The following is a 25,417-nucleotide window of genomic DNA, read 5'->3' as shown; positions in this document are numbered from 1 at the left end:
CCAGAGACCTTTTGTCAGCTTATGTGTTGGTAGATGAAGTACCCCTTTGTCCTGCACATCGTGAAATACTGCCTGTAAATTTTGGAGTAGAAAATGCTGATTTTCTGAAGTCAAAATTCTTTATAGAAACGTATTGATTTTTGTCAAAATTTACTATTAGAATTGAAAGGAAAATCAGGTTTAGAAAAGGTCAAAGTATTTTCCTTTGACTATATCATCTTGATTCTCCTAAACAGCAACAGAATGTCTCATCATATAAATGACAGTGCCCTGTAAAATTCAAAACAGTGAGGTTCAAATAATTCCCTTTGATCTTATTGAGACAAAGTAATCAACAGGCAGAGCTCTTCTGCAAGAGGACATTTCATCTTGGGAAGTCTCAGGTCTTTGCTCTAATTCAGAGTGAAAGATTTTTTTCCAATGTCTGTTTGATGGAATTGAAATTGTGAATTTTGATACACAGCATTGTGGAATTGTTCGTGGCAGTAGGTATCTGGAGGTGTGCCACTTACAGCATATCAGGTTATTTACATTTTTATTATCTAGTCTTGTCAGAACTCTATCATAACATGAGCTACAAAGGTCATCCTTGTAGGCTACTTGCTGATTTTATTTACCCTGGGATCAGTCAAAACTAGGTTATGGAAATAGGCCACTTTATCTTTAGAAATCCTGGATGGCAAGTTATGTGGACATGGTCTGAATGAAGGGATGTTTAATCTTTTTTCTTTTTAATATAATTTTGATTCCTCATTAAAAACTATGTCCCAAGAGCTGTGTGCTTTCTTACTTGGCTTTAACAGCTGATCCTTCCCAAACATCTCTTCTAATCTGTGAAATTTAACTCCAGGTTATAATGTTGAGTTTGCACTGTTTCATCAACAAAGAATGTGTTCAGGTCAAGCACTTTTTGAGCTCATACCCTCCTGCTTTGGTCCTCTTGTCTGGCTCCTCACAAACTAGACAGGAAGTTCGTATGTTGGGCAATACTGTGGACATAGTGATCTTATTAGTATGCTATAAAACTGGTGCAGTTCTTGGGAAAGAAAATTAATATAAATATAAACTTGAAGGGAAAGAACTTACAGTCTGAATAATTTACTGTCTGAGTAAGTCTCAAAGAATTTCTTAAGCTAGTTCAAGTCCTCAAAAATTATTTTGCATAATAAAAATCCTCACCTAAACTATTGTGCACTGAAAACTGTGCAGTTCAGGAAAGTCTCTGTCCCAAGGGCTCTATAGTTCAGGTGAACAGGCAGACAGAAGGATGAGAAGAAATGGCGGTATAGCACAGTGCCACTAAATGAAGAGTAACTAGGGTGCAATGGCGGTAGACTGGAATCCAAGTCTCACTTTCATCCATCCCCTTGTGCTGACGGATATCACCGAGTCTGACATCAATGGGAACACCCCTGATGAAGTTAGACCTGTGGACAGGTAGACCTTGTAGCAGAAAACCCTCAGTGTTGTTCTTGTTGTCTTGATTTATTTGAAGACAACTCCATAGTTGCAGTGGGCACCACATGAAGACTTGCACACGTTTTGGCTATTGTGGATGCACTTGTACTCCAGAAGGCAAAGGATTTTGCTACTTCTGCTTCTCTGCATTACCTAAGAAATCTGCACAGCAAGAGAAGCTTTCTCATTTCAGCACTTTGAAGCTGTCAGTGGTATTTAAAATAAATTATTTTAACCAAGATGGCTATTTCAGAGCATCCTGCTGTCGGACGCCATCTGTTTGGTAAGCGTCATCATTTGTGACTTCTGCAGTGTGGGAACCAAATGTCAGAGACTGTCAAAGTGTTTTCCATCGTGCTCTAATTCTGGCTGAACAGAAATTGTGTTTATTCACTTTGCTCAGGTAGTGTACAGTAGGCTTCTTAGGCTTTTTAGTCAAACCAGGATTATAGTCAAGTAAAAACTTTAGGCTTTATACAACCAAATTTCCTCAGAGCTAGATTTTTTAAAGAACTGAGGTACAGTTTTGGTCAAATGAGGCTGTCAATGAAAAATCAGATGTTACCATGTCAATCACTACTAGCTGTGAGTTTCCTAGGTAGATTTTTTTTTTTTTGAGAGTGCTCTCTGCGTAAGTATCATTCTTTGAGGTATAAAATTGAAGTCTGGTCTCTCCTGGCCACTTAACTTTTTGTTGATGTTTCCATAAACATACAGTGTTGATCCAGCCATTCTAAAGAAAGCATTTTTCCTTGTATAAACTATCCCATTATCCTAAAGTTATAGTTAGTATATTATTTTGCACTTCTGGGCCTGGTTCTCAAATATTTGGGCTTCTCCAATTCAAAGTTCAGTACTTGTGGTTTTTATTCACCTCTCTTGATTTTCTGTTTATTTACAATCCTGTGTATATGTCATGCTAGAGTCTCAGTTAAACTATGCAGCATGTGGGAAGAACATGAGCGCAAAGTTTCACTGAACTGTACATAAAAAAACTGTGTTTCTGATTGGTGACACATTATTCATTGTATCATCAACATCTTCTACGCAGTGTTGGTCTCCCAGGGTGATACTGTTATGGCTTTTGGCTTTGCGTTGCAGAAAAACAAAACAACACGTGAATTTGTGGTGAAAATCAGAAATTTTTCTTTTTTTTTTTTTTTCCTCTGTACTCACGTAGCTGAGTTTCACAAACCAGAATAACAATCATCTTTCCTCAGGAAAATGCTGTGAATGGAGAGCATCTGTGGCTGGAGACAAATGTTTCTGGGGACCTCTGCTACCTGGGGGAGGAAAGCTGCCAAGTCAAATTCTCAGTGAGTTATTTCCACTTTTTCTTCTTTCTTTTTGAGGTAACAAGCCTTGCTTCAGACTGATACAGCACTCAGACACTTGGGAGCTTGAATTGTTTGCTGTTGTTGATGCCTGTGCTCCAGAAAGAATGTGAAAGGAGCAAAAAGCTTCTAGTTGAAGACATTGTTGCTTGGGGAAAAAGCCCTAAGGATTTTTGTGTGACCCAGATTATATACACAATGAGAATGGCTTTAATGAGTATCTTTATTGATATGGTAAGGGGGAGAAAGGTTAGAATATTGAGATATTTCAGAAATGTTCAAAGTAACCTATTTTATTTATATGCATGAATGTCTCTGAGAATAGGATCTGATCAAATTTTTGTGACTTTAATCACTGCAAGGACTTGAACTGAATTTTCCAAACTCTTGAATGCACTCATTAGTGCGCTCATATTCCAGTGTTTGCCTTCTCCTATTCAAGAATATTTGAAGTTTGCCTTTTCATATTGAAGGTTTTGATCTCTAACTCATGTGTATCTCTTCTTTGAGTGGGGAGTTACTTTTATACTTCCAGTCTGCTTCAGCAACTCTTCACCTAGTATTTTAGTTAAACTGCTTCAGCAGAAAAGAAGAAAAAGACCAAACCCATCTTATGCCATATCCCTCTTAACTTGGTATTTAGGAAATATGGTGAGACAGTAGGAATCCTGTGTTCAAGCCCTTGCTTTGAATCAGCGCTTGAGGGAGCATCTGGCCTTAGACTGCAAAGTATAAGGGGAGTCCCTCTTCTCTGAGGTGTTTCTGGATACTGCCTGTGGCTCTTCACGATACCATTTTTTTTGCTTTTGTTCAAAAAACAAAACAAACCCCAAGCCCAAACCTCAGAACATTTGATCCAAATCAGAGTATTTTGATTCACTAACCACCTCCAGCTTTTGGGACTCTTTGATCCAAAACACTAGTGCTTTCCATAGCTCAAATTTAATATCCACCTCCCCAGAACTTCTCAAGCAAATTAGTTACTTTATGAGATATAATACTAAGATTAAGCCTGGGAAGTCTATGCCTGCTTTCAAAGAATACTGAAGCAAAGTCCCAACAGTAACAGCCTGCTGATTGTGTGGTGATGTTCAAGGGAAGTGGTGGATTCCCCAACACTGGATACTTTTAAGATTCATCTGGAAAGGGTGTTGGGCTGTCTTATCCAGGCTGTGTTTTTTCCAAGAAAGGTTGCTTGAGGTTCCTTCCAAGCTGGTATTCTATGAAGTGTCATTCTGTGCTTATACTGGTCTGAAGGCACTAGGCTTTAGCAGAGCTAGAGACAGGATCTGCTTGGCTAAGTGGATCTTTGGTCTGACCCAGTATGACTGTTCTTACGGTCTTAATAGAAGTTTGCCTTTCTAAGACTAAGTAAATAATTCCCTGTGAATTAGCTCCTTGAAAGGAGCATGGAAATTTAGTAATATGTGCATATGATTTTCAAGGTTGCGTCTTAGTTTTAAACATGTATCTCTCTAGGAGCTGGAAGGACTGTTTGCAGTAGCTGGTGAATTAGATCCATTGATTTACACTTTTATCTGGGAATGTTAGGAGACATCTTACGTGGTGACAAGCTTTTCCAGCCAATAGGCCTAGAGATGTTGAGTCATGTTTAGGAAGCATCAGAACTTAACTTTGCTCAGTTCTTAATTGCCTGGACTTTGCTTGACCTGACTGAGAATCTTTTCACTTTAAGGTACTAGTATATTGGTTCCATTTGGGGGAAGCAAAATCTGAGTTTATAGTCCCAGGGTATGGGGCTTTCATTACCTTAAGAACTAGAGATGGAAAGGAAAATCCAGTTAATTTCAATAGTGATTAGTTTAACCTGATCTGGCAAGAGGCTAATGCTTTTCCATTTGAATCTTTTGAAGACACTGTGTTTTTCTATGCCAGCACTTGTCTTCCTTTGGCTTAGCTCTTTTACATGGAGATTATTTAAGATCAAATGTTTTCAATGGAGAAGTGGTGACAAATAATTAAGCTGTAACTGCACAGACTTTGCATATATTGTTAGCCTATAAAGAACATTAACTCATAATCTCTGGAATATGAAGATGACATTTTATGATAAATTAAAGTAGTTAAAAGTAATGGGAAAGATAGCCTCTCACTATATATGGTTGTAACTACTTACAATGCCACCAATATTCAAGAATCATGAGAACAACTTAAAAAGCAAGATATAAAAGCTGCTCATAAGGCACTATCTTTGTTTGCTTTTTGCAGTTTTTCATCTTAGGGATGGATTACTTTATATTGTTTCACTCTTCCTGGGAAACACAGAGACTAAAAGCATACTTAAAGCTAGCACATCACAAAACACATGAAAGCTTAGTCTTATATGATACCATCATTCTTCAGGTGAAACATTAGAACAACACTCCACATACTGTAAGCACGTACAAATAGGGTGTAACTAGATAATTATTACACTTATGAGACTCGGTAAAAATATAATAATTTATAATAATTTATCTATAATGTGAGACAAAGCTGCACTTCCTGTTTCTTCTAGAGTTTATTTACAGTATATTGAAAATTCTAAAGAAATAGTTTATAAGAGATTTAAATGAATATGAATAAATCAAATGTAAAAATCTGAAACAAATCAGTCTCTACTTATTATGTGTTTAATAAACTTTCTGTTCCTCAAGCACAAGTTTATAAGTCAAACTTCTATGGAAATTAATTTCATCTGGCTTATTAAATTGAGTATATGCAAGAAATAATAGTAAATATATTTCCTCTCTCTCCTGGAGGCAGTCTCTTGCCTTTGATATGCTTTGGTGAGGGGATTCAATTGGAATTACCTTAAAAGTCCTACTGAAATTAATAAAACTAACGAGCATAATTAAGTTGAGAATTTTGTGCCTGCTGTAATATTTCACAATCATTAAACAACCTTCTGTGAGAAGGTTATCATCCTCTGCTAAATCACCTGAGTACCCAAATATTTTTTTACAATATTTGTAAATATTGTAAAAATTTGATAGGTCAGGCCTATCAAATTAAATATTATATGGTAAGCATGAAATGACAGACTGTTCTGAACTGATCCGAGTTCTCTGATTTGCATGTGTGGTGTTTCTCCTCTTTTTGCTGTCTCTGCTCATCATCTTCACAGGCTGCTCCCTTTTGGAGTGGTGATCTGCACTGTTAACAACCTCATCCGCTACTTAAAGGGAGCCTTTTACTTCTAGTTCACAAGCTGGAGTACTGTGGCTCTGTCTTTTTCACGAAGTCCAACTCTAAACTGGAAGAGCTGCAGACGGTTCTTCAGTATACAGAACAGTTGAGAGCACCAAGAGAGGAACAAAATATATGTTGCACAAGGAACGAAACATCTCTTTCTTTACAGCTTTTTTTTCTTTTTTCTCCTGGGAATAGCGCACCTCTATGCACACACGTCTCCCTCCTTTTCCTCTTGCAGAAATCTGCTCTGCGGAGGAAGTGTGCTGCCTGCAAGATTGTGGTCCACAACGCGTGCATGGAGCAGTTAGAGAAGGTAAGAGGTTGCCATCTGCTGGAGCCTGAAGTGTACAACACTTACTAAAGTCACAGGCTTCAATGTGGAAGACACCATATGCCAAGTTGGTTTTCCTAGCAGTTTTACCAATATATTTGTTGACTTTAAATTACAGCTTATGTTTTAAAGTATATTTCTTTAAACCCTGTGAACCATTAAAAAAAAAAAGGTAGAAAAACCACCCAAAACCCAAGCCAAAACCAAAGCAAGCGCCAAACAACAGCAACCCCCCCTCCACGATGGAATGCTTCCACATTTTTTGTTTAAAAAATAATTTCCCTCTACTTCTAGATTGAAAATTGAAGCTAGAAAATGCAGAATCTTGTCATGTACAAAATAGGACTTTCAAAATTCCTCAATTAACCCAGCATAACTCATCTTATGACAGCTATATTTATCACAAGCAAGGCAGCACAAGATGCTACTATGAACATTTTTCACAGTATTTACTAGACTATAGTATTTTCTGCTCAAAACTTTGCCCTTAGTACCATTATTTTTTTGTGAGCATCTGTCATGCTTCTCAGTTCCTTCAAGGAGCCCTTGTCATCCCCAAGCACCTGTAGAATATCTGTCATTGACTTTAGTTTTCCCCACAGCGACTTGTCTTCATCCAGTTTAACTGGTAATGTGTTACAGAAATCTCCCCCCACCCTTTTCTTTTTTGGTGGGGTATGTGTAAAGAAATATGAATGGGAATTTTCCCACTGATTTCATTAGAGCTCCTTTTCCACTCCTGTATGTTTTTCAATGTCGTCCTTCATAAAATAAGTTGATGCATAACAAATTTATAGCAGCAACCCTTTGGAAAAAGTTTTTTCCTTTTCAAGTATTTGGACTTGTGTTGACAAATGTCATAGTGATTGCCGTAATGCCAAGTTGGAGAGGTACCCTTTCCACCCCCAATGCTTTTACCCACAGTGAAATTAGCATTAGCACACACTTTCAGCACAAAGTGCTACCAGTGAATTTTTCATGACTTCCTTCACCATCAGCAGTGCTCACTGACTCTCCCTAGCCCAGCGAGCTGGTGGCATTGCCAGCCAGAGAAAATGAGCACTTAGATAAAACCCCATTCTGTTGAGCTTGTTTATTCCATTCTGAAGACCATGAAATTTACCTCTTAGCAGAAGATTTTATAAAGTCTGTATCCTTCTTAAAGCCTGTGGAGTTTAAAACTGGTTCATAAGCCTTCTGCTTGGCCCTCTCTGCAAAGGTGTATGTTTGTAAGTAAAATAAACATAACCTGTGGGTCTGGTTTTTGTGAGGCTGCCGCAACTTGATGACAAAAAACCTAATAGCAGTCCCAGGAGAAAGATTAATATTGCTATGTCTTTAGTTTCTTTGTAAGTAATGAGTATTTTGTCTTTTTTTTTCTCCTTTGAGCTATTATTTTGAAGGTCATTATTAAACTTATTTATATGGGAAGGGTTGTATTTAAATTTAAGGGAACTTGATCCTTCTATTTTCATAACAAAAGAATAGCTGTGCAGTATCGTTAAGTATTGTATTCTTTGAAAGATAGTCATCTTAAGCTTGAATCTATTTAATTTAGTGTATCCTTAACTCACATATCCTTTGGTCCTTTCCCATGCCTCTCTCCAATGTATTTTTTTTTTTCTCTATACACTGGGATTTGCAAAGAGGTCTTACACAGGTTACATTTCCAGGTCCTATTAACTTTTGAGACTGCAAGTCCTCTTTGGTTGCAAATGACTCTCATCAGAACACCCCCCCCCCCAACAACAAAAGACCCCCACCAAAATCCCTAACCACCCCTCCCCCGCAAAGAAACCAAACCCCCAAAACAACAAAAAGGCCAAAACAGATGAAGTGTTTCCTTCTAAGCAAGGGGGAGACAGTTTAAATAGTTGAGCTGAGCAGGCAGCAATAGCATTAGTGAAGATGAGGGTTGTGTAGAGGTCTAGCAAGGAGAATTATTATGGCATATATTTGCTGACATCTAGATTAGTTACTTTGATCAGCTCTTGAAGTTAATATTTAGTAGATAATAAGTATTTCAGAAATTTGGCCTAGATCAACATATTAGAATAATTCTCTCTTAGCTTGTTTTCAGTTCTAACAGCTTTATTTTAATGCCAGATTAATTTTCGCTGCAAACCAACCTTCCGAGAAGGAGGCTCCAGATCTCCAAGAGAAGTAAGTAATGGACAAATGAAGATTGCTTTTCATTTGATTTATGTGCTGATCCATCTGGTGTGGACCTGCAGCAGTGCTTTTAGATTGAGAAGAATCTCAGACAGATTATTGGTTCCCAGTGGGACATGTTCTCCTCCCCAGAATAAATGTAAAATGAATTCTAGCTGAAGCACTCCATTACTTACACTGACAGAAACAATTTTATCTTTCCGTTGTCTCTTTTTCCATTCATCCAGCTATTCTGTCTTTTTTTTGGTTGCATTTCTATATGTTTTCTTCCTTATCATTCCTTTTTTTTTTTTCTCTGTTTCCCTCTCCTTTCACTTACCTATCCCTGCTTTTTTTCTTTTCCCTAGAAGTATCTCTAGCACCCTAAGACATTTTTAGTAAAAAAAAAAGAAAAAGTAATCAAACATTCAAAACCCTTGTGATTTGCCTCCAGTTACTGTATGAATTCAGCTCCTTTGAAGGTGTTGGATATTTATTGTTATTATTATATTTATATATTTGCCTTACATAGTTAGAAGCCAGTGTTTCAAAAACATCTCTTAAATTTTATAGTTGATTTGGTGGCCAGCTGGCTGTTAGCAGAGGTAGCTAAATTCCCTTCCACATCAATGACTTAATGTTGGCTGGTATAACAGCATGGCGCAAGCATAACCCTTCTAACTCCCTTGCCTCCACAGCAGCGGGGACAGCAGTGCTGCTCACCCTCCTGTCTCTCGCGCACTTCTTGCTGCCATTCTGGGTGTAAGTAGTCCAAACATGGAGAAAAGACTGCTTCAATGACTGCTTCTTCTTCCCCTCCTTCCCTTCTCCTGCATTGACTTGTGATTTTTTTTGTGTTACAAGGTTGTATTGCCAAGCAGAAGTGTGGGGTCCTGTGTTGTGGCTGAACATGGCAGTGGCTGGTCACTTCTGCTCTCTGCATTTAGGTGACGATTATCTTCACATCATATGATGAACTTCCTTCTTTTAGTAGAAGAGCACCAAGAGAGTAATCCTGGCTACACTTCAATACGGATAAAGAACACCATCTCATCCTTGTTCCTCCTCCAGTTTTGGCAGTGTCTGGGTTTCCCATTGGGGCTGCTGAATTTTGCTCCAGAGATGATTGCATTGATTGAAGGGAGCTTTGCTTTTGTTTCTGTAAACTAATTTCACACAGATGGTAGCACTAAGTTCAAGCTGCCATTGATTCCTATAACACATCTTTTTGTCCTTCTTTTGTAGAACTTTGTCCGCCATCACTGGGTGCACAGGCGGAGGCAGGAGGGGAAATGTAAGCAGTGTGGAAAGGTAAGATTTCCAGTGAAACACAACACTGGGCACTTATGAATTCAGGGTGGCCAGTAGGTCCTTCTAGTAACTGAAATCCTTCTATTCCAAACACCTGGCCTCTTTTAAGGGCTGATGACAAGCCTGATATGTTGTGTGGGAACAGCCCCGATTCCCATGTGAGAGAAGAAAGGGCAGCTGCATCTGCAGGAATGAGCACATCTTGTGTTCCTGGGACATGTTGCTTCACTGGCTGCTGAAAATGAGGAGGAGGAAGGCTGTGGCTCCTTGAGCTTCTTTCTTCATTAAGCTAAGCCTGTGCCGATATGGTGTTCTTGTAGTGCTTTCTTCTGTGCCAAAATTGTGATGTCTTATTTTTTTCAGGCTTTTGGAAAAAGAAAGGATGTTGCTTTCTTTCTGCCCTGGCAGACTCTAAGATTTGTGAGACTGTTCCACATTTCCTCTGCTGCATACATTGTAAAGGTTTATTTCTAAAAAGCTATAAAAAGGGGTAAGAAATACCTTACCTACTGGAGACCTTTCTTCTGAAATATTATGAATCCCTGAGATCTCTTGAGAGATAATTAAAAAAACCAACACAGGGCTTTAATATCCTTTCTCTAGGACTGTATTATACTTTTTCCTCCCTCTGAACACCAACTAATTAGACTGTGTCTCATCTCCATCGCACAGTACTTAAGTCAGAGGAAAATCAGATTTGTATCTGGATACTGATGTAGATCACCAGCTACCAGCTGCAACAAGGCATGCATTAAAAATATGATGTCCTTTTGTGGCCATTAGCATAGGAAAGGTGCAGCAAGGCTCTTGGCGTATAGCATTCTTGTGGTGTGACTTTGAAATGATATTGCCTTCCTCCTCTGCCATTTCGGCCTGGATCTGCCCTAGAGGCATTAGTTGATTTTGCAATAGGAGTACTTACTAGCTATCATATCAAAACCTGTGCTGGATACATTCACGTGGGCAACATGACTAGTATGTCCTATAATTCCTATCAGCCTTGACTCATACGAAGAAGTTCACAGTTTCCCCCTTAAATAAGAAATATTCAGTTAAGACTAACATGGGTGTGCTTTAGTAGAGTTGTTCTTTGTCAAGAAACAGAAAGGATTAAGGAAAACAACATCAAGAAAAAATATCTCATTATATTTATTGGTTAAGCAGTCTTCTATTACAGCAAAATACTTGCTTGTCTTGTGCTCTGCTGTTACATTTTGTACACATCTGAGTGAGAACCATCTTTTATATTCTCTTGTCACGCAAGACAAAGGGAAAAAAACTCATTTTTATGGAATGGCAGTAAATTTAAAGCAGTAAAAGAAAGCATTATCCATGGAATACTTAGTGATTTTGGTAGGTCTCATTGTGTAATATTAGTCCTATCCCATAGCTGGAACTGGATATTAAGTATTTTAATGATCATTAATAATAATTTGAGTAAAGAGAGTATTTAGAATATAGCTATCTCATGTTTCAAATCATAAACATTAATTAAGGAATCAATGCTTCCCAACATCCTTGCATGGCTTTATTTGAGTTATAATAATACCTGGCTCTCTTACAGTAACGTTACATTGAAATATCTTTGAGAGCATTAAAAAGGGAATAAATATCATTGGGAAATATGTGCCAAAAAAAATATTAGGAGCCCTAACACTGATGTGAAAATACTCTTTAAAGATACATACATTTGAGAATATAAGCAAACCACCTTGGAGCTAGTAATCCCTATGTGCTCTGTTTGTGTGCATGGGTGTCTGTCTATATTAATGTGGACTTTGATCCTGGCTATTTAAGCAAATGTAATTGTCAATGCAAGACAGAGATTCAGATTCCTCAAAATATGTTTCCTCTGGTGTGCACCGCTGAATATTTATACAGGAGCAGCTCAAAGCACGGGATTTCATGTGTTGTTCAGGAATTGGGTGCCAGTGAATCAGGGCTAATCAGGTACTGTTAGGTTGCTTTTCTCACAAAGTTGAAAAGAATTTTCTATCCTAAAATTTCTAACTTTGTGCAGAAGGCCTCCTTGCATGACCCAGGAGCAAAACAGCTGAATTTTTGTCTTCCTTCTCACGGAGAGAAGGCAGGAAAGATACTTTTTGGTGGAATATGGGGGGGTCTGCATCAAATTTCACTGTGATCTGCAGTGCATCACTTTATTTAATTAGTTCCTTTATTTGTAAAGCTAGCTTTCAAATGATTGCTATCTTACCTCAAACATGTATCCTTAGGAAGAATTAGCTTACATTTGTAAAGCAATTTGAGGAAGAAAAGTGGTGTTTTATTGCTACTTGTCATTAATATGTTTTTCTCTAATGACTCTCTAAAAGCCAAATGGCTAACTGAATAAATGAAAAACGGTCCATCCAGAACCAGGCAAGCTGCTCAGTCCATATGTTTAAAAGACACAACTGATGGGCCATGGAATTAATGTACTGAATTTAAGGTTTTTATTAGTGGAGGTTTTGGGAGAGAACAATTTCTCCCTTGGTTGTTACAAGGCAGAACAAATCAAAACATTTCATTCCCATGAGGAGCTGAAATAATTTTTTCTTAATATACTTTGGGACAAAGAGTGAGATTTGTGAGAAATGTTAAGAAGCACTAGGATAAATGAATGAGAATAGACCATTTTGTCCACTGTCAGACCTCCGTTCCAGCATTCATATCATACTTACTGTTGCTCTGTTCTTGTGTCCACACTTAATGGGAGACTAGATCTGCCCGGCCAGAAGCAGCTGGACATTTGGTCTTTGTGGAGCCATTTGACCATGCCCTATTACTAAACCTGAATATGCCTAATCAACATCGTCGTGAAGAATCTGTTCTTTAAATTTCTCTGGATGTAAAACCTGAGGCATTAGGGGAAGGATTTAAAAAAATAGAAAAAGTCTAGGCAGAGATGACACAAGCCTCGTCAGGAACAGGCCTTAGTTGCTGGTGTGGTCCCTCTGCAAGCTGTAGTATAGAGAGTCTTGATAAAGGCTAATGAATAACATATACAGACAACTGCAAATCTGAAATCTAAGCAGTGAAGGTGACTGACAAAATGTTCCATGAAGCTCTGGACTTTCTGCCTCTTGCTAAAATTATTTTCTTTTCAATTCTTTCTCTGGCTAAAACAAGCTTTAACTGAACACAAATTTTTAGGCTGTAACTTACCATTTCTTGTCTGTGTTATATCATAGAATCATAGAATAGTTTGGGTTGGAAAGGACCTTAAGATCATCTAGTTCCAACCCCCCTGCCATGGGCAGGGACACCTCACACTAAACCATGCCACCCAAGGCTTCATCCAGCCTGGCCTTGAACACCGCCAGGGATGGATGCAAGAAGGCTGTTCATGACCCAGTGGTCTTTTCCAGCTTTAGAATTTAGAGCGAAGTGATATGTCTGCTGAAATTGCATTTGCATTCTACAAAATGAAGCTCTTCTGTAGGGGAATAAAATCTCACATCTGCTGGTAATGATGGACTTTCTTCTTTTTAAAACTATAAAGAAATATTTTATCTGTTTGATCAGAATTGGACCATCTTGTTTTTTTTGGAACTTACTAAAAAGATTTTGGTCTGAGTCAGCTCAATAAAACAATAAATTTAATTTCCCAATCAGAGTGTTTCCACACAGACTTTGTAGTTGATTCCACCCTGTAGTTAAAAAAAACGCCAAAAAAATCAAACCCCCAAACCCACCAACAAAACCAAATTCTTGTTTCTATTTAGAGCAAAGTCTGCAGTGAGAGAATGTTTTGTTCAACAGAAAATCTGCATCTATCAGGTCTGCATAAATCCATTACAATGGGCATTCCTTCTCTATTTCTTCTTCCGTTGTTTTTAACTGTAAAATCTAAGAAGCAGCATGAAATTTTGGAGGAGTGTTTTTAAAAGTGTATGTGAAAATGCACCAGTTGAAGAGCCTTCTCTATGAATCCTGTCATTGTTTATCCCCCAGAAATCTGTTTGGTGGTTAAGAGCTTCAAGGATGAACCCATGTATCTGACTGATGAATGGATTTAGCCTGGCACAGTCACCTGTCAAGGGTTAAAGGTGTAAATTTTATTGTAGTCAGGAGGAATTTAATCCCTTTTTTTCCCGCTTATTCTAGGGCTTTCAGCAGAAATTCTCCTTCCATAGTAAAGAGATTGTGGCCATCAGTTGTTCCTGGTGCAAGCTGGCGGTAAGTGAACAGTACTCTGGGAGACTGATAGCAGCTTCACTGAGCAGCCACACTGCAAGTAATTTTGGTTTTCATGGGGCTCGGGGTTCCCTCTCTCTGTATCACCCCCAGTTTTGCTGTTTCTGTTTCTTTCCCTGGAAGACACCATAGCATCACCTGGCTGACACAGGTTCCCTAGAAGAGTCTTTCTGCACAACATAGTTGCTGGTTACCTCACATCAGTGCTCTGCCACTGTTAGCTCATGCAGCTGCATTAGACTAGCTTGTGATCTTCAATCTTTGATCTGTGTTTAAGTAGGAGTGATTTTTTTGTAAGAAGGTATGGGAAGATGCCTTTAAGGAAGATGATCTTTAATTATATGTTCCTAAAGCTCCACAGTGTGAAGGGCTTGAAGGTGGTAGAATTGGGAATGTTGCTCCAGTTTTTGTACTACCACCCTCTTCTTTCCTCTTTGTCTTTCCTGGCCTTCTTATCCACTCTACTCTTTTCTCCTCTTCCAGTTTCATAACAAAGTCACCTGTTTCATGCTACATCACATTGAGGAGCCATGTTCCCTGGGGGCTCACGCTGCTGTCATTGTGCCTCCCACCTGGATCATTAAGGTGAAGAAACCTCAGGTAACTGCATGCTGATGTCTGTTTCTGAAGCTGTATGGCTGTGCAGGGCCAACCTGGCTTCGCTGCTCAGTATTCCCTCACTAAGGCATGCTTGTTCAACCCTGAAACCCAGCATACATCCATGGTGATTATGAACCTGTATCCTCCTGCCCCTCCATTCAGCCCTTCAGTAGATTTCCCTGTTTGGGATGATTAGCAACAAACATGACTTTTGTTCTGAGCAAATCCAGCTCAGATTTGTTTCTGTAACTGAGTTCAGTGAGCATATTGCAAGAAAATCCCGTGTGTTGTAGGCAGTCCAGCATGTTTCATTAAATAGAGCTGAGCAAATACAGGGAGAAACTGTTCACAAACATTGACTTGAACTGCAGTAAGAATTGGCTGTGGCTGAACTCGCATCACTCTGAATTTGCCATCAATGGACATTTAAACAATCATCTCTTATTTACATCAGTGCTTGCTGAAAGTCAACAGTAAGCCCATGTGCTCGTTTAATTGCAGGTAATGAACATTAGACTTCAAAGCTTTTGCAATGGATATAATTGAGAATATAATTCAGTGGTGAGCACAATAGGGAAAAAAGGAATCCAAAAGAGAGCTGGCCAAAAATTAAAAGGGGATTCACATCATGTGAGAAGTATTATTTTTTTAATCCCCGTTTAAAAGTCTGTTTTCACTACAGTCTCAACTAAAAAACAAGCAGTGAACTTAACAGGGAGTCAGAAATGCTGGTAAAAGTTTTATTTCAAAAGCACTGAAACAAGCTTTTTTATTTCTGAAATGAAGTGTCTGGGATACTGAAGTTTCCCACCCATGCTTTCTTGTAATTTTCCTCCATTGACAGGAATGCTGGTTTTATAGAGTAATGTTGTGGGGTTCTTAATGTCAGTGCATCCATCCTTGGGAAATGACCCAGGGCTTTCTGGCTGTGTGTCCTGCTTGTCAACAAGAAACTGAGAAGTTCAGGCTGTAGGCAAGGCATTATGACAAAATTAATCCAATGAAACTGGAAAAAGGTCTTAAGTTGTGACACTGCTCAGTTTTTATTTTCAGTTTAGGGATATGGCTGTCAGATTTGTGCATGAGTAGCATTTCTAACAAGCTGGATATTAAAGATGAGGGGGGGAGAAGAGAAAGGAAGTGGAAGCATATATACAGTATAATCAAAAAGTAGACCACTATTACTTCTTTAGAGCCAGAGAGAGCAGGCAAGATTCCTAGAAACCTCCATGCCAAGAAAAAGGTTTCTTTAGCACTTGTATTTATTCCCCACGCTCTTCTTTCTTTGTTAGTTTTACTCCAGCCTCCTCCAGAGGCATCTTTTTTCCTCTGTTGTTGAAGAATCTGTATGAGTTCTTGGCAGGGACTTAATCTCCTTGGCTAATTTTCAGCACCTGTGTGGTATCTGGTAGCTGTAGCCATATCTGACCTTACTAATAGTAGCCTTTCTTTGATCTTTTAAATTTTACTTCTATTTAATTTTTACCAAAAATTAAAAAACAAACAAAAAAAACTTTGACACTTGTAATTTTCTTTTGATTTGGCATTTGGCCAAAGCAGGGTATCTTCCTTATACTATTTACAGAGACTTTTCTTTCTTGTCTGTTTTTTTTTTCACAGAAGTTCAAATAAGAAAATAAATATGATCTAATTAGTTATGATTCATGGGAAAAATGCTTTTAAATAAAGTTTTAAAATGTTACACTAAAATAATATATCTATTAGAATTGTGTGCCTGAGTCATAAGGAGAGAAGGAAGTACTTTAGTCCCTCTTCATCACATCTCAAGTCCTAGAAATTCACAGTTAGTAGCATGCAAAAATCTTACCTTGAGTAATTGAAGCATTAGATGGATCAAAATGGTATTTAGCACAGACAATGGGCATACTGCCATGAAACTTCTTAACAGTACCCATTGCAATATTAGTTCTGGGGTATGCAGTCTTATTGCTGTCGAAAATACTGATGCATCTTTCAAACGTGTTTTCAGATTTTTGGCAGAAGTCTTGTTTACTTATTTATTAATTTTTTAAGAAATATTTTCTCCTCTCCTGCTATTTCTGGCCAGCTCTCCTTCTGTGTATTATGACCCTCTTCACCCTGTATGAATATTTGTTAGACGCTATGAAATATTCACTGCATTCAATTCACAAAATACAAACACAGTATTCGCAAATTTTTGTAAATTCAATTAGTAAATAAATGTTTAAGCAGCAAACTGTTTTTCATATGTTCCACAATTGGAATAAATTTGGCTAGAAGCATATCATTATAAAATATTTCCTCAGCTCTAATTAACTACTTACATTGGTCACAGGCAACTCCTGGACTGAATTCCCTACTCATATGAAATTGATTTTAGTGATGCCTTCATCCTGTGTGTTGGTTGTTTCTTTCAAGCAAATAAGATGGCTTTTTGTAGCAAAACCCTGGCCTGACTTTTAATTTAAATTTTTCTTTTTCTTGCTACAAAAATGGGTTTCCATGCTTATTTTATACAATGTGGCTCACTACCTTTCAAATATTGGACTTGAATGAAGAGCATACTCCCCTTCTCATTACCAGCAACATTGTGATAGTGAAGCATCATGGTGTAATTGGTTAAGGACAAATCTCTACTGACAATCTATATTCTAAATGGGGAGCTTTTGCTTCTTGCAAGCAATTAATTGCAAGATAAATATTCAGAATGATTCAAACAGCCTTGGAATCGGTGGTAGCCCTGTGTATAATGAGCCATGTACATGAATAGAAAACTCCCAATACCATGTCATTCATATTGTAAGCCACTTCTGTAACTTCTTTACTGATTTCCACTGTTTCTGTACTGCATTAGCAGCACTTTGATACCAGTTCTGGTTTCCTGGGGTTCAAATCAATTCTATTTTGTAGTTCATGAAAGCAGGTCACCCCTGTTGATTGGTGGTATTGTTTTTAAGGCGAGGTTTGGTAGCCCCAGTGGTCTTAGGTCTGGGAATGAACTTGCTATATGCTTGCACTGTGGGAGAAAAGTAATTATTAAACAATAATATAGAGGATTTGGCTGACGTATTTACTGATTCAGCCTGCCTTCTGTTTGGGAAGGCAAAGGCAGTAACTGTAAAACTCAAAGTTTTTCTCTTCAAGGTAAGCATGGTGTTTTCTTCTCCTCTTTTGAGGACCTTGAAAAAGTGTTAGTAAATATTTATATTTCCAGGTTTATTTCTTTATTTTATCAATTGATTAGTGCAGTTGCCTTGTCCTATGGTGGTTTGTGAACAACCAGAAGACTGTCAAGATTTACCTTCCCAGAGGCTGTTCTTTGCTTGAAGTCATGTGAAGCCCAGCATGCTAAAAGTGTTTGAAAATGAAGGCTGAATTTTTGTAAATGAAAAGGTTGAAAGGATCCATAGGATTTGCTTGAGGTAGTCTGTGGCCCTCACACCACCCAGCACCGTACAAGGACTTCAATTCTGTTCATCTGGCTAAGCTTGCTGAGACCTATACTGACCATTCAATAATACCAAAAATCTCTTTTTGAAGATGGCCAAACTGACATCCACAAAGGAGAGGTTTCCTCTCTAGAGGCAAGTTAGGATTTGCATATGGTGCCCATTTAAAGGTATGCTTTGCTATCGGGTACTTTGCTGAATAACATTATACATTCACAAAATGCTCATCGCCTTGTTATGTGGACAAGGGAGTATGCATTCATTTCTTCAGTGTGCAAAGGCTGATGATTACTCTTGGCTGTTATTCTTCTGCATGTTTGCAAGAGAACCTGCATATGTTTTAATCAGGTTTTTTCACCTTTCATCTGCTATGGACATGCAGTTGCAATCACTGTAGCAAAGTTTTAGGTTCTCTTAACACTAGATTAAAATTGGATTTTTTTTTTTTTAAAGAAGTGAAATAACATAGTTGTGACATAGCATACTTTAGTGCCATTTTGAGTGCAGAAATGAAGATTGAGATAATGATGAATGAAAGCTTAGACTAAAACTGTTTCACTAAGATAGCTTTATGCCTCTTCCTGCCCCACACATAGGCAAGAGAAAAGATATGTTATAATGGGATTTAATGAAGACTCCATTTAAATATTCTCTGTTCTTTAAAATTAGTCAGGATTTTACTAAACTATCTTTGCCCTTTCCAGAAGACCTTCACTGGGCTTAGGTGCATCCATTGTGGAAATAGAATAACAAACACAGTCCTTCCAGAGGCAGGGTTAAGTATTTGCTTAGTATGATACTAACTGGAGCTACAGATTAATATTTTCCAACAAAATTCACTGCACTTTACCAACAGGATAAGTATTTTGAATTTTACACCTGAAGGGACTGGAGCATAGGGAAAAGGCTTCGTATGCCTGTGACCTTTCAGCAGACTGTTGGCAAGACTGTGGTTAGACTAGATCTACCTCTTTGTCATGTGTTTTGTGCCACTCCAGGGAGACCCCTTCACCAGAGAACACCTGAGGAACTGGGCTAAGACACCCAAAGGAAGCAGCTTTGAGTGTAATGTCCCAGTGTTTCTATTGTCATAAAGACTTTTGTCTACAAATGATTAGATTACTGAGGTAGGACAATGACAGATTATGCAGATGATATTGTCAATGCAGTCTTTGTGGTTTATCATGCTTTCAAGATCACTTTGAGTGGAGTACAGATACTTCTTTAGGTGTTTTCTCAAAATATGATCTAAAAGGACAAATGCCATGTAATTGCTCTGCAAGCTATCTTGTCTTCAGTAGTTTCAGTAAGCAACAAGGCCTGACTATACCCTGGTCCACAAAGAATTTTGAGAGGTGATAAAAAGCATGGGACCTTGCACTCTACAGCAGGCTTTTCTTGATCTATGTGAAAAAGGACAGTGCCTAAGTTAGATAGCTGTTATTTTTTCTTAACTTCTCAGAGATATGGAAACATTAACTTCTGTATCTGGTGTATTGTGTTGAAGTCTTGAAATTCTGAAAGTGGTTGTTACATATTAAGTAGAATATAGAAGGTATTCTTGTTAATGTTGGTTAGGAAGCAGGCTTAAGAACAGATGTCACTGCTTACAGATTTGATCATCTCTGGTCATTGACCTTTTTCATTAATGGTATAGTTTTGTAAAGGGTCAGGACAGAAATGAACTTTTGGATGAGCTGGGTGGATCTTGCTTCCCTTCTTGAAGCCAGAAAAAAAAAATCAATAAACTTTCTTCTCACTCCTTGTGTTACTTTATTTCCTGGTGATGCCTAGACTAGACGTTGAAATACTGAGAAAATATTTACAGTATTTCCTATAATTAAAATTTCAATCATATGAAAAGGGTTAAGATTTCCTGCAGGTATGGCTTCAGTTACTGAATTAAAATGATTTAAAAAATAAGAATAAAATTACCCTCTTTGGACTGTTTTTATCACACCAGAACACTTTCTGGTTCAGTATCATTGAGCAGGCTATTGCCAGCCTGGAGAATAGCTTTGATACAAGATCTATTTTAATAGGTTCTGCAAAAATACAAGCAGTGTTATGGTCTGTGTGTCTCCCCCCACCTTCCACTCTCTGTGTAGTTAAGTGATACGGTTATTTAAAAACAAAACAAACAAAACCCCCACAAACACCTCCCTCACCCAACTCTTTTAAAGTTAACAACTCAGTTTGTTCCTTAGCAGATGATTACACAAGTTTCTTGATAGGCTGGAACTGAGTCCACAGTGCCAGCATCATACGCCATGGTGGCCTATGTTATGTTGAGTCATAGTGGTTGCCAGAGCTAAAACTTGTTGTTTTCTTTCCTGAAAAAAACATGAAAAATATCTCATTTATCATGTTTTTTATTACATCTTTATGCAGGTGGTCTCCATACCAGGAGACGAGCCTGATTGGGCAGGAGACTGGAGCCCCGAAGGGGAAACGGGCGTCTCCTACCCCTATTGGGAGGGTTGGCAGGTACAACATGTGGTGTTATGTGAGTCTATGGGAGCATCTGATCTTTTTCCCCCCTCACAGCGTGGGAAAGTTTCCAGTTCCAAAGCACCAGTCTGGTCTCCGTGTGTGGCTTTCTTCATAAACGGTGGTGTGGAAGTGTAAAGCATGCAGCGCATGTAATTTAAATCTCGAGCATGTGCCAGATACTCTTATCATTCTCCAAGTGGACATGCATGGAAGAGCTTCGTAAAGGGGCTCTGTCTGGGCCTGTCTTCTAAATTTTGTTTTGCTTTTCATGTATTCTTTTTTCTTTTGATGTAGAACTCATTAAAGACTTCAACACGGCGAAAGAAGAGAACATCCTTTAAAAGGAAAGCCAGCAAAAGAGGCAATGAAGTAGGTATTCAAGTGCTTTGGAAATCAGGCTCCTTTTGTTTAAGTGCCAAAATGCAGATGTTCAAGTCTATTTTTTTGATATAGTTTTTTTTCCACTGGAAAAATCTACACAATTTTATTAGTTGTGAGAAGAGGTCAGTCTTGATAAAACCTGTATGAGAATTTTCAAGAAACAATAACTCAGACTCCAGAAGGACCAGCAGTGTAATGAAATGGCATTCTCTTGGGATGTAAGAGACGCAGCTCAGACCCTGGCTTTCCACTAGGCAGAGCAGGGGTGTGAAACTGGGATTATGAAATCCATGGTGAGTGCACTGATGCAAGGGTCCAGTTTGAAGATGTCTCCCTCAAGAGATCACATATTGGAAATATTCTGTTTGTGTGAAAATTGACATTGGGTTACAGAGAGGGAGTAAACAGATGAATAATATGATGGTGTGATTTACCATATAGCCTATAGGAGACTTTGTTTCCAGAAACTACTTAGTGGATTAGTTACATAGATAAACAGCTGCATGGGAGAGGTAGAGAGAGACTCACCTCTGTATAGAGAGGGCTCTCTGGTTAAGGTTCTCACTTGGATCATGGGAGAACTGCAGACCAGAAACTTAAATCTGTGTCTGCCACATCCCACAAGAAAGCCCTCACTACAGGGCTCTCTTGTGTCCTGCAGGTGTATGGAGGCAAATAGTTTTCTCATTTCATGTGGCATTTATTCAAAGATGGGAGGGCAGTAAGGCCAAGAATTCAAGAGCAGATCATCTGCAGATAAATGCTGATAGAACCTGTCTGTTACTTGGAGTTAATGAAATAAGTAGCTTATTCTGTTTCCCATTGGAAATTTTTTTTTTTTTGGTATTAGAAATAGGGCTTTATCTTGTACATTAGTGCTGTGTGAATTATTGTTGTTTTTTTTTTTTTAAATAACATTGTGTAAATCTTAAAATAGTTTTGGGCTGGGTTGAAAAGATGTTTTCCCCCTTTTCTGTTCTTACTCAGTTGTCCCAGCTAAATAAATTAGTCCCAGCTGTGCATCACATTAACATGACTGTACTATTTCCAGTACCTGAGGTAGCTTTGTCAGAGCTCTGTTAGGTCTCCCGCACATGTTATGTGCAGGAGACTTAGCTTATACTAAAGGAGACTTATAGCTTATACTAAAGCTGTTGCTTGTGTCTGTTTCTCAGGATAACAAAGGTCGGCCATTTGTGATAAAGCCTATCTCCTCTCCGCTCATGAAGCCACTGCTGGTTTTTGTCAATCCAAAAAGTGGAGGGAATCAGGTAAGAGCATCATCTGGATCCAGGTCACAAAGTTTTTGTTTAACAACTCATTGTAAATAAGACCAGTTTCTGGTCAGTCAGGTAGGAAAAACTGTGCAGTCTCCAGAAGAGGTCCTTGTTTAATGCTCTTTCTGCTTCATGGAAATGGAATGGATACTTGGGTATTTGAGGAGATGTGTTCCTATCTTCAGATTGTTGAAAGGAATCTAAACTAGTAGTTCAGAGGTTTTCAGAGGACTTCATCTTTCTACAGAAAATTTATGTTGCCAATAAAGTCTTAGACTTTTATCTAAAAAGTGATTTAATTTTACTAGGAAAGCCTTATGAAATTAATGAATGTGAAATGCCATGTTCTTACAACATTTAAAAAAAAAAATCATTACTGCTCTTGTAACATAGGGAACCAAGTTTCAGTAACTAAAATGCAGCAGATTTCTTTCTTAAGGTTCTTGGAATTAAACCTTACCCAAGTGACTATTTTGAAGCTTAGCCCTGCCATGTTTTGAATTTTGAATAATCTGAGTACTTTTTGATAAACAGAGCCTCCTAGTTGAAAAGATTGAGGTATAATAAAGGCTTGTAGAACATGTAAGTTAGCATAGCCACTGCTCATTTTCTCCTCTGTTAGAAGAATTAGGGAGGATATCAAATGAAAGTGTGAAGACTGTGATTCAAAACAAAGAAACAAGTTAGTCCTTCTCAAAGTTTGTAGTTCATCTACAAAACCTCCTTGCAATAGGGTGTTCTAAAAGTTTAGATAGACTGAAGGAGAGGTTTGGAAGAGAAAACCCTGAAGGTTCCTAAAGCCCTGGACTGTAAGTATCTGAGGTTGGGAAAATACCTACAGCAAACATCACATTCATTTTCTCTGTCCTTATACATTTTCCTAGGCATTTTGACTGCTATTCTTGATTCTCCACTTAGGCGAAGGTGTTGGATAGAAGCACCATTCTTCTGGAGGGCAAGCTATTGAAAATTCCTTACTTGCACCCCCAGGCCATGTCTGAACCCCCATAGAGTTCTTGGTCCTCTTCTGCTAGAGAGAAATCCTGCCACTTTGTGTCTGGGCAGAACATGAAGGAAAGAAATTGAGTGTCTGAAATATGAACCCAAGAGTTGGAGAAAGCAGAAATTAGATCTTTAGGTAATAGGCTTTTCGCATTACACTGAGTGGGGGAGCATTGGGGCAGCTGTAGCCCCATAGAGTACTTGACTCCTGCTTCATTAGATGGTAAAGGGCTACAGTTATGAGTGTTCATAGTGGTGGTGGAGGTCAAAGCAGTCTCATTGCTTGGATGCTGGGCAGGACACTGTTCAATGTGATGGTGATTTTGCCCACAAGCTTGTTCAACATCTTGCTGTCATGGATGGCTAAAGGTGGTGTGGGATAACAAAGGTTTCTTGTTGCAGGTGGTGAGAGGCAGGAGAAAAGGTTGCTGTGAGAACTGAACCTTTGGTCTGACTCCAAATACTTGTTCTTATAAACCATTAGTGATATGTGTTGTTAAATTTAGTTAATATGTAGGCATGTGCACCCTACCCAGATTGGTGGGCTGCTATTTTATAGAGCAGCTGTCTGCTATGCTGCTTTCTAGCTTTGGTGGTTTTTTTTAGGCTATGGTTGCTTTATAAAATGCTGAAAAAAAGAAAAGCAATACAAATATAGTGGATACTGAACACTGTTATTTCTAATAATCATGAAACTATTCACAATTTCCCTTCCTTTGATTTTCCTCTCTTCCCAGGGCACAAAGGTTCTCCAAATGTTTATGTGGTATTTGAATCCACGCCAGGTCTTTGATCTCTCTCAGGAAGGGCCAAGAGATGCGTAAGTTCTTGAGCCTTCACTACTGCTGACCATAATTCTTTTCTAATCAGAAGAGCAAAGGTCTAGCTTAGGTAGACCAGTAGACTGTGTATGAGGTTTGTGTATCCATGTTTTGGTAGTGGGGAAGAGGGCTGCAGTGGTGGCTTATGCGAGACGTCCAAGTATTTGCTATTCAAGACACTCAAGTTTTTTATTACTGTAGAAACACCTCCACTACTGCTCCTTTCGTGATGTATAGAAGTTTTAAGGTAGACATAGAGTTTTCAGAGCTGTATAATAGAATTAAAGGAGGATTAGGTTATCTGGTCACTCAGCTCTCTACATTTGAATGGGCCACCTCCATTAGAAGATGTTTCATTAAGCCTCTCTTTCACGCAACTGAAGGAACATGTCTTCCGCGGATGCTGTTTTGACTCTCTCGTTGGTATCTTAGATCAGCTATCCAGAGAAACCTCTGTTAGATGTACTTGCCTTCTCTGATGTTAAAAAACAGAAACAAAAACACCCCTCAAAAAAACCCTACTAGTTGAAGAAGCTGCCGTGTTCTGCATGCTTCAGAAATGGTGGCTGAGCAAATCCTGATGAGGAACACTAAATTTTGTTTAAAAACCTCAATGTCTGTATTTGTTTGCTTTAGGATAAGAAAAATGAAAGATTTTGTCATCTCCAGAGGGAACATGAGAATGTGGCCTTTCAGGTTTAGCATGGGGACATGCTAAACTGAGCCAATACTTCTCAGGAGGTGCTGCCTAACCATGGAGGAGGGCGCCTCATGGTTTCATGTCCTCGTGGTTTTGTGGGTGTGTAAAGATGTGAAGTGAGTCACAGGGCTCAGGCTGGGTTGGTGCTTATGCTGCCTGCTGATGTCTCCTCACTGCCAAGATTTTTTTGTAATGCTGAGATTGGTTTTGTTTGTTGTTTTTTTAAATTATTAATTATTTTACTTTTCTGCCTCCATACATATCCTTAGCAAAGAATATTTGAAAATGCACTAAGTGTGAGTTAAACTGTCACTCCACAAAATGCATAAAAAAGTGCCTGCCTCATGGTTCTGACTTTTTTTCCTTTTTCCTTCCTCTGGCTAGGCTGGAGCTGTACAGAAAAGTGCCAAACCTGCGGATCCTGGCCTGCGGTGGGGATGGGACGGTAGGTGGCCAGCACCTGGCAGCGCTGTGGTCATCAGCCAAGTGATTAAATACCTTGCCATTTGCAGTTGTGGGTTTCCCACCTTGTGGTGCCTGCAGAGCCAGAGAACACGTGTTTGTGAAATCTACTTTTTTCTTTTTAAATTTGCTGTGTGGCCTGACCTGTGTAGTGAAGGGGACAGATCCTAATGTTCGAAGTCCTGTTTTATGCACGAAGATTCTGTTCAGCTTAAGAAAATAAGGGCTAACTTTGCTGGCTTCCTCTCACTATTTACAAGATCTGAGGGCTAG

At 38.6% G+C, this 25,417-nt stretch overlaps 1 protein-coding gene across 5 annotated transcripts in view; it reads left to right on the top strand.

Annotated features, from left to right (window-relative positions):
* The window catches only part of DGKI (diacylglycerol kinase iota), a 206,020-nt gene that overhangs the window by 84,081 nt on the left and 96,522 nt on the right, over positions 1-25,417 (top strand). For 2 of the 5 annotated variants that reach the window (XM_057427928.1, XM_057427932.1), the window contains exons 3-13: positions 2,679-2,774; positions 6,226-6,300; positions 8,425-8,481; positions 9,715-9,780; positions 13,888-13,959; positions 14,461-14,577; positions 20,400-20,495; positions 20,796-20,870; positions 22,058-22,153; positions 23,899-23,981; positions 25,067-25,131. In XM_057427928.1, the coding sequence (XP_057283911.1) occupies positions 2,679-2,774; positions 6,226-6,300; positions 8,425-8,481; positions 9,715-9,780; positions 13,888-13,959; positions 14,461-14,577; positions 20,400-20,495; positions 20,796-20,870; positions 22,058-22,153; positions 23,899-23,981; positions 25,067-25,131 (898 nt within the window). The remainder of the gene's footprint in view (positions 1-2,678; positions 2,775-6,225; positions 6,301-8,424; positions 8,482-9,714; positions 9,781-13,887; positions 13,960-14,460; positions 14,578-20,399; positions 20,496-20,795; positions 20,871-22,057; positions 22,154-23,898; positions 23,982-25,066; positions 25,132-25,417) is intronic. The other 3 variants (XM_057427929.1, XM_057427931.1, XM_057427930.1) reach the window with 3 other exon arrangements.

Source organism: Pezoporus wallicus, unplaced genomic scaffold (assembly GCF_028554395.1).
Source record: "Pezoporus wallicus isolate ANWC-B61680 ecotype Strahan unplaced genomic scaffold, APGP_CSIRO_Pwel_v1 contig_2908, whole genome shotgun sequence".
Taxonomy (NCBI): domain Eukaryota; kingdom Metazoa; phylum Chordata; class Aves; order Psittaciformes; family Psittacidae; genus Pezoporus; species Pezoporus wallicus.
Note: the sequence above shows the minus strand (reverse complement) of the source record. Positions and strands in the feature narration are given on the sequence as shown.